The sequence below is a fragment of the Enhydra lutris genome, unplaced genomic scaffold, assembly GCF_002288905.1.
Source record: "Enhydra lutris kenyoni isolate GAN:26980312 unplaced genomic scaffold, ASM228890v2 scaffoldscaffold67, whole genome shotgun sequence".
Lineage (NCBI taxonomy): Eukaryota > Metazoa > Chordata > Mammalia > Carnivora > Mustelidae > Enhydra > Enhydra lutris.
This window is the reverse complement of record NW_019154151.1, coordinates 993,208-1,012,655: the sequence shown is the minus strand read 5'-3', so window position 1 is coordinate 1,012,655 and position 19,448 is coordinate 993,208. Positions and strand designations below refer to the sequence as shown.

The following is a 19,448-nucleotide window of genomic DNA, read 5'->3' as shown; positions in this document are numbered from 1 at the left end:
ACAAATAGCATGGAGGACATGGGGAGTTAGGGGAAGGGAGTTGGGGGAAATTGGAAGGGGAGGTGAACCATGAGAGACTATGGACTCTGAAAAACAATCTGAAGGGTTTGAAGAGGTGGGAGGGTGGGAGGTTGGGGGAACAAGGTGGTGGGTATTAGAGAGGGCACGGATTGCATGGAGCACTGGGTATGGTACAAAAACAATGAATACTGTTATGCTGAAAATAAATAATTAAAAAATGATTTAAAAAAAACGAAAAAAAAAGAACTTATCAAACTCAACACCCCAAAAAACTCCAATAATCTAGTAAGAAATGGGCATAAGTCATGAATAGTTCCCCATTCAGCAGGGAGTCTGCTTGAATTTCTCTCCCTCTGCCCCTTACCCTGCTTATGCTCTCTCTCTCTGCCTCTCTCTCTCCTAAATAAATAAATCTTTTTTTAACAAGTTTTTAAAAAAGAAGATGCGTGAGGATATACATTATTTCTATACCTGTTAGATAAATAAAGATGTACGCATACATATATAGCTATGTATTCTAATGTTGACCTAAGTGCCCATATTTATTTATGCTTTTAAAATATATTTATATGTGTATGTGTATATTTATATATGTGGGTGTGTGTATGTATGCAAATACACACACACACATACACACACACACACACACACACACACACACACACACAGTCTCCAAAATCCTGAGTGAAAAATCCAGGCAAATCCATGAAGAAAGCCAAAACATATGATGGAAAACAATTAATTAATTATTGGTGACATCATAATTTTTAATGTTAGTGAATGGAGAAGCAACAGAGTACAATTTATACTGTATTAATGGTATAAATTATTCTTAAATCAGTATAATGAAGGAAAATATAAAATGATAAAAGTATTTTTGCAGAATATTTCTACACAGTTACAATTCTTGTACAGAAACCACTGAAGGCTCTTGATCTACAACCTAATTTTTTTTTTTTTTTTGAAAGATGCTCAAGATGTTCTGTAGCTCATCATCCTTTTAGGCTCTATTCAAGTGACCTCCAGATAAATAGCTATTTAGGGAAAACTGTAGAAAAGGAGAAACTGGGTAACACATTTAGCTTCTTAAAACCTTTGTTGTTTAGAACCTTAGCCAAATGTCTAATCCCTCCTAATTTTTGTGTGTCAGTACACGGAAGCAATGGATAGATGATCGTCACATATTTGAATAATAATTAAGGAAATATTATGTCCAAAATAAAATAATTTTAATGAAATTAACATATTTCTATATCATTATCTTGCATTTTTAGCCTTAATAAACACTACATTAGATGAACAATGCCAGCTCAGAAAAGGACTCACCCTATACAAATTTGATGTTATCATGTCGACTGCCAAATAATTATTCACAAACTAATCTTTGTCAGTTGAGCTAACTCAATATGAGAGTTGTTCAGCTAAAATAAATGGATAACGTGGCTTGACTTTGTGCAAACAATGTGGCTCAAAATAGTCCAGACCTTCAAGAAGAAGAGAAAATGTAAAATGGCAAAGAAGGAACTAGTCTAGCTATTTTGGGTTTTTATAAATTGTCACTATATATTTTAATTGTCCCTGTGTAATTACTAAGGGGGATCCTTTTCACTCCCATAGTTGTCCTTATTTGGAGGGTAAATTATGTGGTCACACTTATTTAATACAACACAAATAGAAAAACCATAGGAGGATAAAATAGCAGTAAAAAATATACACAAAGTTGCAGACAGGCACACAAGGATAATTATTTCTTTAATCTACAAATTGAATCTGAGTTCTGCAGGTCAAACCAATTGCCAACTGCCCTTGTGGAAATCATTAAAGAAAGCAACATTTAAAATAACTACAAATATTGGCTAAGCAAACATTAATATAAGCAATTTGAGATAGAAAGAGAGAGCAAGCAAAAACATAAGAGAGAGGCAGAGAGAGAAGCAGACTCTCCATTGAGCAGGGACCCCAATACAGGGCTCTGTTCCAGAACCCTGAGATCATAATCTGAACAGATGGCAGACGCTCAACCCACTGAGCTACCCAAGTGCCCTGTGGTTATCTTTTTAAGTTTTTATTTAAATTTCAGTTGTTAACATACTGTGCAGTATTAGTTTCAGGTGTGCAATATAGCGATTCAAAAACCTCCATACAACACCCAGTGCTCATCACAAATGCATTCCTTAATCCCCATCTCCTATTTAACCCATCCCCTGACCTATGTCCCCTCTGGTAACCATCAGCTTGTTCTCTACACTTAAGATTCTGTTTCTTGATTTAAGCAATTATCTTTTAAAGTAACACTGATAATTGCAACTAGGAAAGCAAATCCAGCAATTTTTGAAACAGAAATTTCTAAACATGTGTAAAAACACAGAGTTATGCATTCAGTTATTTGTGATTAAAAAAATTAAAAATCTTCCAGTATCACAGTAACACACAAAAGCTGTTGTCAGTAAGAATTGCCCATAATTCATTGTGGCAATGTACTGCAAATATGAATGAATCAACTATCACTAACCCATTTAAGCAATCACAAGTTTTAGAAAGTTTAAGAGCCACATCAGATGAAAAAATTGTCAATGAACTACGTGGCAAATGAAGCATGGAGATACTTTGGAATAACTACTGAAGTTATACAAGGTAACAGTTTATGTTTATTTACACCTTTATCTAATCTAAGACATGATTTCTTTAGATGGAAAAAAAATACATATACAAGTAATTGCTTCATCAAGTCCACAGTTGTCCTACAATATCAATAGGTTTTTTGTTAAAATGTTATTTTTACAGCCATCAATATCCAAATAAGGCCAGCCACTCTTTTGTGTGATATGTAGAACATTATCTCAGACAGGAGTCTGTTTCTTGCCTCAAACCATTACTAATTTACATTATAAAAGAACATACATAGTCGAAATGATATTACTATTTACAAGACAACCAAAAAGCAAGTGGAGAAAAATTATATATTACTCTAAATTATTTAAAATTGCCATAGTATAATTATATCTGTTTAAGCAAATATAGCTCTAGAAATCATATCTATTAGATAAATAATAATAAATCAGATTTCTAAGAATTAGACTAATTAATACCTCAGTTTTATTAATCTAGTTATTTTGCATGTAAACTGGTTTCCTATATGAGATTTCTAGCTTTATATAAATCCATACATCATATCATTTAGATACTTGAACTTAAGCATTGCTTGAAGGTCTAAAGAAAAATTCCAGGCACCTGAATATGCCTAAAAATTCATGGTGTGATTTCTGGAAAAAAATTGACTTCAGAGAAATGGTGAGAATCATAAAACATGCAGATGGATATGCTAGGCCAGCATATGTACAATCCAGCCAAAAATTTTCCAATTAAGTGGCATATATGTTATCCCCAATGAGGAAATTTTCATTTTTCCCAGTACATAAATACTTCTAGTTAAAAAATGCATTTCTAGGGGCACCTGGGTGGCTCAGTGGGTTAAAGCCTCTGCCTTCAGCTCAGGTCATGATCTCAGAGTCCTGAGATCGAGCCCCGCATCGGGCTCTCTGCTCAAGTAGGGAGCCTGCTTCCTCCTCTCTCGCTCTGCCTGCCTCTCCGCCTACTTGTGATCTCTGTCTGTCAAATAAATAAATAAAATTTTTAAAAAAAGCATTTCTATAGCATTAAAATGGTTTTCCTAAAAATACTTAAAAATGATAGAATGATCATCACTACTTTTTCAATTTAGAGAGTTCTACACTGGGTTTGGGATCTAGAATAGTGATGTATTTGAGAAGTGAAGAAAATGGTATGTCTCTTAGTAGCTGATCCATTAGGAATCACTTTTTTCACAGGAAAGTAAAAAGGTTTAAATGCCTACTGAAACAAGCAAAATCTGCTAAATACTTAAATCCTCAGAGGAAAAGCAGTGTGACACCACTAAATGAAGTAGAAGATGTAATAATCAGCATCAGAATTTTTAACTTTTTGTATATTCAATCAACATAGATAGACTTCATTTTATATTTATTGAATGATACCTAAATTTACTTGAATAAATTAACTAATAATGATGATGACATTATTGAATATTTGGCAGTTTGTAACAATAATGATTGTATTTTCTAATATTTTGATAGATATATGCAGTATCATATTCATCTATATAATCATTCAGTGACTTAAATAAACACTATATTCAAATAAAAGCAATCTATAAAATTCTACATTTCTTAATTTATATATAACCATTAAATTGTTTTTATTTTTTAATTTATGCATCCCTGAATTGTTTAGGGAATCAATTTATTCTTCAGTTAATCATTTATTTAATTATTTTCATTACTAACAGCAAAGGTCTTCTTTTCTTTGGGTACTCTATTTTAAATGGATGCTTTTCAGCAAACTCCTGTACTCAGGGAATATCTTGACCCCCTCATAAACTAGAAAAACATACTAACATCCATGAATGGCTTGTACTAGCAAATATCCTGTTTGAAAAATGATATTTAAAACCTATTTAATTTATAATAATTAAAAATAAAAATTCAAATTTGTTATTGCATATCTCTTCAACAGAAGTCAATGCAAGAAGAATCATGATTGACTTACAAGAAAAGAAATAAGAAAACCGAAAATTTTCATCATGAAAAGAAAGACAGGACAGGACATTTTATTTTTTTAATGGCAAATGAATGAAATGTAAACAAGGAAATTTCAGATGGTTGAACTATATATGAGGAAATATCACATTAGCAATGTAATAGTCATATGGAGAGCCAGGAGGAGGCCCAGACAGATGAAGAAAGAGAGCCATTTGATTCAAGAGATGAGCTAAAGAAGGTAAATGGAAATTTGTTTTAAATTAAACTAGATCCAAAAATAAATGTGAAGCCAATGTCATTGATTAAGGAGAATTGATGCTATACATATTTACATATGTAAAATACGTATGAAAAACAAGTTCAGATTATAAAGTAAGCTTTTTAAAGAAGGTCAATCATAATTTTAGAAAAATTGGGGAAGACCACAATTAATCTTAAAGTATAGAACAAAAAATAACTATTGTTTATGGAATACCTTTCTTTAAAGCACTCAGGAAATTTTATCTATTTTTCTTATTTCATCATTTTTGTAATAGCCCTGCATTTTTTAAAAGAATAATTTTAATTCTCTTCACTATATTGGAGAGGAACTGGAGAATAGATAAGTTTGAGAACTAATATAATAGAAAAACTTGTGTAATTACCACCTCTAGCATAGGAATTACCATTTATTTCATTACAAGGGTTTTAGCTCCAGTCTCACAAATGTTTTACAGATAAATTAAGGCAAAATGCATTACTGCCATAATTGTAGACCTAGTTGAAAATAAAATATCATAAATGAATAAAGGTACTGAGTGAAAATCCACTAAAAGTAGATTTGGAAATTGTAATTATTCTGAAACTATGGAGACTGAAAATAACCCCATGTTAATAAAAGAATGACCAAGTCAAGATAAAATTTTTAGAAAATAATGTTTCCTCCTTACTATCAATAGTGTAAAAATATGTCCCCTATAATGCCTGTTATTCAGCTCTTTGGGCATTTTGTCTATTTTTTAAACATATTTTTTAACTCTTGAGACTTTGTACACTCAGAAATGATTCAGTACATGTTAAATTTAGAGGACTGGAATTAGACTAAGATAGTAGTAGTCAGTTACTGTTACAACTAAGACAATATTCAGTAGAAAAGCTTTCTACTACTCAGAATTTTACTTCATTCCACTGGACAAGCTTGAAACAATGGACCTCTGTACTCAAAATAAGCAGGAGGATGAGAAATGTTCATGAGAATATACTCCATAAGTTAAAATTCCTGATTAAATTAGGTCTCAAGGATATGGATACCAGCCCATTATCTGATATGTCATTTACAAATATCTTCTCCCATTCTGTCAGTTGTCTTATGGTTTAGTTGAATGTTTCCTCTGTTGTGCAAAAGCTTTCTATCTTGGTGAAGTTCCAATAGTTCAAAGTGCCTTTGTTTCCCTTGCCTTCAGAGACACGTCTAGCAAGAAGTTGCTGTGGCTGAGGTTGAAGAGGTTGCTTCCTGTGTTCTCCTCTAAGACTTTGATGGATTCCTGTCTTGCATTTAGAAGACATACAAATGGCCAAGAGGCACATGAAAAAATGCTCTACATCACTTGGCATCAGGGAAATACAAATCAAAACCACAATGAGATACCAGTCAGAATGGCTAAAATTAACAATTCAGGAAATGACACATTTTGGTTAGGATGCAGAGAAAGGGGAACTCTCCTATGCTGCCCTTGGGAGTACAATCTGGTGCAGCCACTGAGAAAAACAGTAATGGAGGTTCCTCAAACAGTTGAAAATAGAGCTACCCTAAGACCCAGAAATTGCACTACTGGATATTTACCCCAAAGATACAAATGTAGTGATACAAAAGGGCACCTGCACCACAATGTTTATTGCAGCAATGTCCACAATAGCCAAGTATGGAAAGAGCCCAGATGTCCATCAGCAGATGAATGTGTAAAGGAGATGTAATATATATATAACATCTCCTTTACATATATATTATACATATAGTATATTACATATACTATATGCTATATATATAGCATATAGTATTTCATTGTTACACAATGGAATACTTCTCAGCCATCAAAAAACATGAAACATTGTCATTTGCAACGATGTGGATGGAACTAGAGGGTATTGTGCCAAGCAAAATAAGTTAATCAGAGAAAGACAATTATCAAATGATCTCACTGATATGTGGAATTTAAGAAACAAAACAGAAGGTCATAGGGGAAGGGAGGAAAAATAAAACAAGATGAAACCACAGAGGGAGAGAAACCATAGGAGACTCTTAATCAGAGGAAACAAACTGAGGATTTCTGAAGAGGAGGGTGGTATGGAGACATGGTAACTAAGTGATGGACATTAAGGAGGGTATGTGAGGTCATGAGCACTGGGTATTATATAAGACTGATGAATCACAGACCCATACATCTGAAACCAGTAATACATTATACATTAGTTAATTGAATTTAAATTAAAACATGTTTTTAAAAAAAAATCTCTTATAGTTTGTTCCTCTCTCTCTTTTTATTTTCTATTTCCCTTTCCCATATATTCATCTGTTTCCTCTCTTAAATTCTACATATGAGTGAGACCATATGGTTATTTGCATTTCACTGACTGACTTGTTTCACTTAACATACTACATTCTAGTTTCATGCACATCATTGCCAATGGCAATATTTCTTTTTGTAAGATTTTATTTATTAATTTGAGAGAGAGAGAGAAAACAAGCAAGAGAGGGAGAAGCAGATTCCCTGCTGAGCAGGGAGCCCAACACAGGGCTCAATCCTAGGATCCCAAGATCATGACCTGAGCCAAAGGTCACTTAACTGACTGAGCCATCAAGGCCTCCCAAGATTTCATATTTTGATGGCCGAGTATTATTCCATTGTGTATATACATACCAGATCTTCTTTATCCATTCATCAGTCTGTAGACATTTGGGCTCTCTCCATAGTTTGGCTATTGTTGATAATGCTGCTATAAAAATCAAGGTGCATGTATTCCTCAAATATATATTTTTGTGTCCTTTGGTTAAATACCTAGTAGTGCAATTGCTGGATTATAAGGTAGTTCTATTTTTAAATTTTTAAGGAACATCCAACTGTTCTCCAGAGTGGCTGCAGCAATTTGCATTCCCACCAACAGTGCAAGAGGGTTACCATTTCTCCACATCCTTGCCAACCACTGTTGATTCTTGTCTTATTTCTTTAGCTATTATGATAAGTGTGAGGTAATATCTCATTGTGGTTTTGATTTGAATTTCCCTGATGATGAGTTATGTTGAGCATATTTTCATGTGTCATTTATACACCTGGGTGTCTTCTTCTGAAAAGTGTCTATTCATGCCTTCTGCCCCTTTCTTAATAGATTATTTGGTTTTTTGGATGCTGAGTTTGATAACTTTTTACATATTTTGGATACTAACTTTCTATCAGATATCTCATTTGTAAATGTCTTCTCCCATTGTGTAGGCTGCCTTTTAGTTTTCTTGATTGTTTCCTTCCCTGTGAAGAAGCTTTTAAACTTGATGAAGTCTAAATAGTTCATTTTTGCTTTTGTTTCCCTTGCCTCTGGTGACATGTCTAGTAGGAAGATTCTATGGCCAAGATCAAAGAGGTTGCTGCCTGTCTTCTCTAAGATTTTGATGATTTCCTGTCTCATGTTAAGGTCTTTCATCCATTTTGAAATTATTCCCATGTATGGCATAAGAAAGTGTCCAATGACATCCTTCTGCATTTTATTGTCCAGTTTTCCCAACACAATTTGTTGAAGAGACTGAGTTGAAAGACCAGTAGAAGCTCCATCATTTGAAACATTGTTTACCTCTAATAAATGGGTTAATTTATGTAACAAAAATAAATAAATAAACAAATACCTATTCTTCTCAAACTATTCTAAAAAAAAAAAAAAACTTCCAAATTCATTTTATGAAACCAATATCACCCTGACACACACACACACAAAAAAACAGATAAAGGAACCACACAAAAAGAGAAGTACAGGTTAATATATCTGATAAAGAAAAATGTAAAAGTCCTCAACAAAATACTAGTAAAACAAATCCAACAATATATTAAACAATGATTCACCACAGTCAAGTTAGATTTATTCCCAGGATGCAAGAGTGATTCAATATTTGCAAATTAATCAATGTAGTACATCATGTCAATAAGAGAAAGGATAAGGACCATATGATCATTTCAATAGAGACAGGAAAACATTCAAAAAAGTACACCAGTTCATGATAAACATCTTCAACAAAGTAGTTTTAGAGGAAATATACTTCAATGTAATAAAGGCCATATATGAAAAGCCCACAGTTAATATCGTAATTAATGGGGAAAAACTGACAGCTTTCCCCCTAAGGTCAGGAACAAGATAAGAAAGTGCATTCATACCACTTTTGTTCAACATATTACTGGAAATCCTAGCCATATTTATCAGACAACTAAAAGAAGTAAAAGGCATCAAAATTGGTAAAGATGGATTGAAACTTTCATTATTTGCCAATGACATGACACTATATATAGAAAACCCAAGACCACAGGAAAAGTACTATAAGTGATGAATGAATTCGGTATAGTCACAGGATACAAAATCAATGTCCAGAAATCTGTTTTATTTCTATACACAAATAATGAAGCAGAGAGAAATTAAGAAAACATTCCCATTTACATTTGCACCAAAAATAAGATACCTAGGAATAAAACTAACCAAAGAGGTGAATGACCTGTGCTCTGAAAACTATAAAATACTGATCAAAGGAATTTAAGACAACACAAAGGAATTGATCGTGGGTTGGAAGAACAAATATTGGTGAAATGCCTATACTATTCACAGCAATCTAAAAATTCAATGCAGTCTGTATGCAGAATTTAAGAAACAGGACAAAGTAATATACAGTAAAAAAAAGAGGATAACCAAGAAACAGACCCCTAACTACAGAGAACAAACTGATGGTTACCAGAGGGAAAGAGATTGGGGAAATAGGTTAAATAGGTGATTGGGATTAAGGAGTTCGCTTGTGATGAGCACCAGGTTTTCTATGTTTGTGTACAATCACTAAATTCTATATCTGAAACTAATATTACACAGTAGGTGAACTATCTGGAATTTAAATAAAATGAGAAAAAAATAATGCAACCCCTATCAAAATACCAACAGCATTTTTTCACAGAGCTAGAACAAACAATCCTAAAATGTCTTTGGAACCATAAAAGAGCCAAAATAGCTAAAACAATCTTAAATGGAAAAACAAAGCTGTAGGTATCACAATTACAGACCAAGTTATCCTTCAAAGCTGTAGTAATCAAAACTGTCTGGTACTTGCACAAAAATAGACACATAGATCAAAAAACAAGATAGAAAACCCAGAAGTAACCCACAATTACATGTTCAATTCATCACTGACAAAGCAGGAAATAATATCCAATGGAAAAAACACAATCTCTTTTTTTAAAAGGTTTTATTTATTTATTTGACACAGAGAGAGAGATCACAAGTAGACAGAGAGTCAGGCAGAGAGGGGGAAGCAGGATCCCCGCTGAGCAGAGAGCCCGATGTTGGGCTCAATCCCAGAACCCCGGGACCACGACCCAAGGTGAAGGCAGAGGCCTAACCCACTGAGCCACCCAAGCACCCCAAAAACATAATCTCTTTAACAAATGGTGTTGGGAATACTGGTCAGCTACATGCAAAAGAATGAAACTGGACAATTTTCTTACATCATACACAGAAATCAATCCAAAATTGATTATAGACCTAAATGTGAACACTGAAAACATAAAAATCCTTAAAGAAAGCATAGGCAGTATTGTCTCCGACATCAGCTGTAGCAATATTTTTCTAGATATATCTCCTGAGGCAAGGGGAAAGAAGAACAACAAATTAACTATTGGGACTACATCAAAGTAAAAATTTTCCTCACAGCAGAGTAAACAATCAACAAAACTAAAAGGCAGCCTACACAAGGGGAGAAGATATTTTGTAAATGATATGTCCAATAAAGTATTAGTATCCAAAATATACAAAGAATTTATAAAAACTCAACACCAAAAGCAAATAATCCAAATAAAAAATTGGCAAAATATAAAAACAGACATTTCTCCGAAGAAGGCACATAGATGGCCAACAGACACATGAAAAGATGTTCGACATCTTCGATGCAAATCGAAACTACAATGAGATATCACTTTACACTTATCAATATGTCTAAAACAAAGCACGAGAAACAAGTGTTAGCAAAGATGTAGATAAAAAGTAATTCCCTTGCACTGTTGGTGGGAATGCAAACTGGTGGAGCCACTCTGGAAAACAGTATGGAGTTCCCTCAAAGAGTTAAAAATAGATCTACCCTATAATACAGCAATCGCACTACTGCGTATTTATCTCCAAAATGCAAGCAAACAAATAAACAAGCAAGCAAGCAAGCAAACAAACAAACAAAACCCCACAATTTATAGTCATACATGAACCCAATGCTTATAGCAGCACTACTTACAATAGCCAAATTATGGAAGCAGCCCAAGTGTCCCTGGAGAGATGAATGGATAAAGAAGAAGTGGTATATAGAGAGAGAATGGAATACTATTCAGCCATAAAAAGATGAAATTGTGCCATCTGCAACAACATGGATGGAACCAGAGAGTATAATGCTAAGAGAAATATGTCAAAGAAGAACAAATACCTTATGATTTCAGTCATGTGTGCAATTTAAGAAACAAAATAAATGAGGAAGAGAAATAGAGTGAGAGAGAGAAACCAAGAAACAGACTCAACTATAGAGAACAAACTCATGGTTACCAGAGGGGATGTGGGTGGAGGTATGGGTAAAGTAGGTGGTGGGGATTAATGAAGACACTTATCATGATGAGCACTAAGTGATGTATTGAATTGTTGAATCACTATATTGTATACCTGGAACTAATATAACACTATATTAACTATACTGGAGTCAAAATTAAATTTAAAAATTAAAATATATTTAATAAATGTCAATCCTATTAGCACTAAACTCTCATTTTAATAAGAGCTGAGCATTAATAAAGATCCACTTATGAAAAAAATGAGATTTATTGTTTTCATTTCTCCCTACTGAAGTTGCATTTTGATAATAACCCTCAGTTTTCAGGAACTTAATAGTCATTAGCATTTGATTTGTCATCTCTTTTGCTCTTTAGGGCAGACCAAAAATGGTATAATATAAACATTATATAAATCAGAGAACATATAATTGAGTTATTTTAGCTTTGAAAAGATAAACTTCTAGTTAAAATTTCATCTCATAATTGAAAAATTAGGAAATCACTATATTCAAACTGCTTTCATCCTCTTAGAAGTAACTATGCTTTCTGAGATGAACACATTGTTATATAACAGTTTGCATGTTCTGCCTGCAATAACATTAGTGAATCTGTATTCATTGGTCCTGATAACTTACTTCACACCACTTTGAACTATAATTACATAAGATAAAGAAATAAGAGCTCCTTCAGAATAATAGTTTGTTTGCTTTTTGCCCTCAGGATATATTATTGGATGCCTCATTCTTGGAACTTTAATTCAAAATTACTAAATCTAATTGTAAATGAAATTTTAGCAATTTGGATTTTCTAATCCCAGACTTCAAAACAAATCTCACTCTGACCTTAGCTGCATAAGTCCAAACTCTTGATCGAGAGGAAAGATAGAGAATTCTCATTTAACTTTAAACATAAAGACCAAATATTTATATCTGGTTTTAAATAAAATAGAAATAAGTCCCCAAATCTTGATTATGTGAAAAGACTCTGCCCAAGATTAAATTTTCTTTTTTATTTTATGATTGGTTGAAAGGACAAAGATGCTTTATGGAATGGGCAAAATTGGTGAGGGTTTCAAGCAGGATTACTAATCTGAGAAAAGCTTGATCTTCATGATGTGTCAGTAGAAACTGCAAGCCTTTGAAACATTGTCATGCTTGCTTCAAGGAAACCAATCAACACATGTCACTGGACTAGCATAGAAATATTACTGACCTATGTGAAGGAAGATAGAAATCTGAAGAAGAAAATGAAGACATATGTAATATTACTAGGCAAACTAGTTTACCCTCAGTTCCAAACATCAGAAGAAGTAGGTCTTTGTGGTTTATATCCATATCCTGAATCATAATGGGTATTTGAAGTTTATTTCTATTTGTGAAAATATTGGCTTCCCTCTTAACAAGACTAAGAATATGAAAAAAAGCTTTATAAATAGCAGGGATCATAATAACAAGATGAAAGTTAGAGAGATACTATAATATCCTACTCCTGACCAACAGCTCCAAATACTGCAAGGGCTCAACTGCTAATTGCATAATTAGATTCAGATGTTTATATATCTGTATATACCATATATAATATATAACAAAATATTTTATAATATATTACTTAGTAACACTTACTAAAGTAATGCATTTGTAATATATTATAAATATTATATATATTATATAAAATATCTATAATAATATTTTATTGTAGACAATATACTTATTAATTATTTATATATAATTATCATATATTATATGATATATGATATAAATATAATTTTAAATACATATTTGAAATTATATTAATATATAATATATTACACATATATATCATATACCATATATTTATATTAATAAATATATGAATATGGTTTATATGCAAAATACATAATTATACATTATTAATATATAATTATCATATATTATATAGATATTATATATCTACAAAATATATTTATAAATATATAATATATACATATATAAATATAATATATATTATATATAAATAATATATATTTACTTATATATATCATATATATAATATATAAATATATAACATATGTATATATGTGTGTGTATGTGTGTATCAAAAATGGGATATATATGTATATATGCATTTGTATGTATAGATAGATAGATATAATTATAAATATTTAGCATAGGTAGTTCAACGGACTAATGGATAAAGAAGATATGGTCCATATATACAATGGAGTATTATGCCTCCATCAGAAAGGATGAATATCCAACTTTTGGATCAACACGGATGGAACTGGAAGAGATTATGTTGAGTGAAATAAGTCAAGCAGAGAGAGTCAATTATCATATGGTTTCACTTATTTGAGGAGCTTATGTAAGCATAGTTAGTTCAAATTAAGGAAAATTATATAAAAATATCCTGAGGAATTCTCATTGTAGCATTACTTTACTTGAAACATGGGGAAAAGTGAAGATTTTGCTTCTAGGTATTTTTTTAGGTGGCTACCAAAATTGGAAACTTTCAATGAATCTTTTATTTCTTTAGAAAGTATCCTAATCTTGCAGCACCTGGGTGGCTCAGTTGATTAAACATTTAACTCTTAAACTATGTTCAGATTGTGATCTCAGGGTCATGAGATGGAGCCCCATGTGGACTCCATGCCAAGCACGGAGCCTGCTTAAGATTCTCTCTCCCTCTCCTTCTGCCCCTTCCCCTCCCCCAACCTGTTTGTGCACTGGCGCTCTCTTTCTCTTTTCTCTCTCAAAAAAAAAAAAAAAAAATCTTAATATCTTAAAAGGTGAAAATTAACCTTGCCAAGGTCACATAGATAAGTTTTAACATAATCTTCTTTGTACTAAGCAGAATCATTCAGTAATCACTTTATTCTTTCATTTCTCACTTTCTCCTTTTTCTTCTTTGCCTATTATTTTCTTCTTCCTTCCTCTTACACCATGAACTTGTTGTGATCCCCATCCTCAAGGTTTCCTATCTATCTATTTGTCAATTAAATCTAAGAGTCAGAAGACCTTATTCTTGTCCTTAACTTTATTGCTTACTAGTCTTATGATCATAAGCAAAATACATTATTACTCTGAAATGCATTTTCAAAGTATTCAAAATATGGAATAGTAATGCTTTCCTTGTTTATGACAAAACATATGTAATATCACAAAAAAGCAAAATTAAGTTAAATATTTATATGTTAAATTTTGAAGATAAATATTCTAAGTTTTATGTTACCTAATATCATATACATTTTTAAAATATTTTGTTTATTTATTTGACAGAGAGATCACAAGGAGGGAGAGCAACAGGCAGAGAGAGGGGGAAGCAGGCTCCCTGCTAAGATGAGAGCCTGATGCGGGGCTTAACCCCAGGACCCTGGGATCATGACCTGATCCAAAAGCAGAGGCTTAACCCACTGGGCCACCCAGGCGCCCCCAATTATATACATTTTTGATACATTTAATACATCTTTTCCACCACTGCCTTTATTTTCAGTTAACTAATATAGAATTGTCAGTCACAAGATCCCTTCATGTGTAAATTGACCTATTTTTCCCTAAAATTTATCCCTTTATCTCTCCCTTCTTTTTCTTTGCTATCTGAATTTTACATATATTACATATTACATATGTAATTACATACATATTACATATTACAAAATATTACATATTTTACATTTTATATCTCCCTAGTTAGAATAAACTGTGATTTTGCTAGTCTTCTCTATTCAACAAAATAGAACAAATTAATATTAATTAAATTTTCATCCTATTCTGCAGGACAGAGGTTATTATTATGGTTGGCCTACTTGTAACATTTATTAAAGTTTATGGATAAATCGTAACAGGTTTCTTTTATTTTTTTTTAACTTAATTTTCCCATCCATTCAGCATAGATACTACTTTCATGACAAGACCTTTCTGTAAATCAAAGTATACTCAGTTAATGTCATCCCTGTCATAACCCTCTGCATGCCTGGGGCTATGTTTTATGTTCCATATTCATTATTTCTTGTCATACTCATTATTTTTAACAAACAGGACAGTTATTTGTCCATGGAGCCATACAAATGCTTCAATACTTTAAGTAGATCATGTAGCTCACTTTTGTCTTATCACACACTATAAAACAATGAAATTTTAGAGCATGTCTATCTCTAAGACTCATATAATAACCTCTAGTGAGCTTGTAAACTTTTTATTATTTGGTGATAATATTTCAAAGAAACTAAAATGAAAACAGATTTTAACAAAGCTAAAATTATGTCAATAGGTTTACTTGTTTTATTTAAATTTCTTAAGCAGCTTTCAATACAAACCAGAAATGTAAATTTGTTATGCTATCCTGAAGGAGCTATGACAAAATTATTCTTAGAAATAATTTCTTTGGAATAATAGAAACCTATATTTCAAAACAATACATTTGTATAGATGGTTGGTAGAGACACTGTACTTATTTTTAAATACAGATTGATTGATTGATTTTTAAATATAGATTTAAATTTGGTAACATCCCATTTTGATTTCATCTGTTATTTTTTAGATTACAAATAAACTTTTTCTTTGTTTTGACTCTGCTAGCTAATATGATAGCCACTAACCACTTGTGGTGATTAAAATTAAGATTAAATAAAATTAAAAATTCAGTTACTTGATAGCACTAACCCCATCTTATGTACTCAAGAACCACATATAGCCAATAGCTACCATATTGGTTATTTACAGATTATAGAATTTATGTCATTGCAGAAAGTTACATTGGACAGTGTTGTTTTAGAGATAGTATATACTCTGCTATACAATTTACAATTTAAAGTGATAAATCTCACATATCTAAAAAAATAGTTAAATGTTTTGAAGCATCTCTAAATAGCATCAGCAGGTCTACCTACTTTCTACTTGGTGCTTATTCTCCTAATTCTGCCTTTGTGACATATATATCAACATCCTCATATTATGATTGAAGAAACTGAAATTCAGAAAAATTAAGCTGGAGGTGACATATCTAGTCAACAGTAAGCACAAAATTGTGATCCATATATATCTGAATTCTGGATATTTTCCCATTTCATCAAATAAGAAGATACCATTGTAGGGATATTACCTAAAAAATCCTCATTTATAAATTGTCTATCCCTTCTCTTTCTGTTTTTATTTCTTATAGTCACACACTAGTGTGCATTTTGCTTGAATTTGCTCAAGAAATACATAACCTTCTATTCCTGAATGTATTTATAACTAAGTATGTCTTTACAACATAACAACATCAGCTGAGTAGTTTTCCAATATTATACATCTTCCAGGCTAAAACCTTCAGATTATACACATCAAAATATTTATGTGTTCTTAGAATATTTTGTAACATTGGCCATTAGGTTCATCATAATAATCTGGTAGTGAATAGTCAGGAAATGTTTATAGAACTTCAAAAATCCTTAATCAATCTATATTAAGTCTGAATATTTGTTCATTCACACATTCTCCAAGGTCATTCAAGTGTATTGAATTATTTCATATATCCAAATCTGAATTCCTACTATCCTATATATTATATAGGTGATTAAAAGGAATTATCCATTCACTTGATAAACAAGATGCCTCTGCACATATTTCAAATAAAATTATTCCACCTATTCTTCCTTCTGCCATCTCTATCCCAAGACCCAAATCAGACCAAAACAGATTCTTCAGATAAACTGAAATTTTTTGGCTAAAGGTCTTACATACCCTTTATAGCAAATTGGTGTTCTGTGTCTTCAAAGAATTAGAACAAAATGAAAATATTTAACATTAATAACACATTAACTAAAATTAAATCTCATTCTAGTGACTCAAGAGATGCTTAAAGATATTGCCTTGAATTGAAATCACTATGAAAAATATTAATTATTCTATATATGTGTAGAAACATTAGTAATAAAAATGTTCTATCCACCACTCAAATAAATTTCTTTGGTACTTTTTTCAAATGGCAAGAGAAAACTTCCTATCTATAATGATCACTGAGTAAATCTGATAAATTTGTGTATTCGTTCTTAATGTTTAAATTTGTTTGTTTATGTCCACCTTGTGGTAGAGTCATGACTAGACAAATTAAAAGTGAGGTATTGGGTGGGTTATTTATTGTAAGTAGAAGGGCTGAGCTTCTTATTTGACCCCTATAATAGATTGTTAAGGGAAACATAAGCAAATTCTTGAAAATAAGTATAAATAAAATAAAAATTCATAAGCTTCATAAATCACAAAAATTGCATTGATGAGTCTGCCCCATTATGCTTAAACATTAAAAAAAAATAGGGTGATGGCTTGCTTAAAATTTGAAGTATGCAAAGATCCTTTTTTTTTTTTGGCCTTTTAAAAATGAATTATCTTGAACAAAGTGTTTTTAAAACGTACCTTAATTAACTGGTAGTTTTGAACTCCGTTTATTCCTATGTCAGGATCAATGGCTGCCGGGAGAGCATATCGAGAGTTTATAGCCGAGTTCTCTGGAATTGATATGTTGATAACTGTTGCTGGGAATAATGGTGCATTATCATTTATGTCTTCTATCAGAAAACGTATCTTAACCAGTCTAAATATTTCATCCGGCAAAACGGCAACTTCCACTTCATAAAAGCAATGGGTTTCCACCACAATACCAGAACACAATTTCTCACGATCAATGCGAATTCCAGCAGTAAAGATCTCACCAGTACCTTCTTCAATTCGAATCAGAGGCACATCACCAGTCTTGTACACTAGCTTAAACTGCATAGGGGATGTTAAGGTCTTGTCTTGAACCAGTGACAAGTTGAGGTCTTTCAGCAAGTCGCCTATCAGAACGTTTTCTGGCATTTCTTCTCGGACAGTGTAGTTTTTCTCCTGGGCGCCAGACTGAAATACAACACATGCTAAAAGGACTGCAAATATATAGGTCCCAGACAACAAGTCCATAACAGGAACAATTGTGATGGTTCTCTGTATCAAGCCACAGAAAACTGTCAAAGAGAAACAAAAAAAGAGAGATAGAGGAAGATAAAGAAGAAGAAATTATTAAAGCCAACCAACCATTAAATGTATATTAACTAAATGCTCAGTTTTAAAATCATTAAATTAAAATATTAGCAAAATTGATATCTTAAATAATATGCATTTTTTCATTAAGATAAAAATATATTATACAACATACCTACAGTAATTAAAAGACTCAGAATTTGTAAAAGTGGTCACCATTGATAAAATATATAAAAGACATAACATACCAAGATAGATAAAGTTAATAAAAATAATTAAAAACACTTAATTCAAGTAAGGTATATTTGTTACTAATCAAAAAATATAATCATTACTCATTATTACGGCTTTCAAATGTAATTCTTCTATTGGTAATAATAGAATACATTGGCAATGATTTATACAATAGTTCTTGTGTTCAGTGTGTTCTTGCATTAAAGAAGGAAACTCCTTTGAGCAAGGAAGGGGCTGATGTGACACATGCCTAAATGTGAGAAAGAATACCATGTGAAAAGAAGACTAAAGTTTTCTTTCTTTGGATGAGAGGAATAAGGATACATAAATTACAGGGAGGCTATTTTCAGATCAACATAAATAACTGAATTAAAACAATCTGGGGGAGTAAGAGACAAGATGGCGGGGAAGTAGGAGGAGGCGCCTTTTCAACCTGTACCCTAAAGTAAGCTGATTACCTACCAAAGAATTCCAATCACCCATGAAAATAGCCTGAGACCAGAATTATACACGTCTGGATTTCTACAGGGGCAGAAGACGCCAGTGGGCAGGTAAAGCAGAGTGGGAACTTCGGACTGATATCAGAAGATAAACAAAAGGGGGAGAGAGCCACCAGAGGCAACCGACTGGAAAGTAATACCCCAATCCGAGAGTGCCCTGTGTCCGGGGACCAGCATTAACTTGGAGTCTGGTTGAAAGCACTCAAAGAGAGCAAAGGATCACGGGGGGGAGATTGTTGGAATCAGGGCAATAGGGACAGGGGCTTAAGTCCCCAGACCCAGGATGGCCTCCCCTGGCGGTGAGCCAGAGAGAGTGCAGCGGAGAAACCAGGTCTTGGTCCTGAGCCG

The 19,448-nt window shown here is 32.5% G+C and overlaps 1 protein-coding gene across 1 annotated transcript in view; it reads right to left on the bottom strand.

Moving 5' to 3' along the window:
* Positions 1–18,306, bottom strand: part of LOC111159209 (protocadherin 11 X-linked) — a 583,780-nt gene extending 565,474 nt beyond the window's left edge. The window contains 1 exon segment of the mRNA XM_022521651.1: positions 17,767–18,306. Within this exon segment, the coding sequence (XP_022377359.1) occupies positions 17,767–18,306 (540 nt within the window).
* Positions 18,307–19,448: the final 1,142 nt, after the last annotated feature.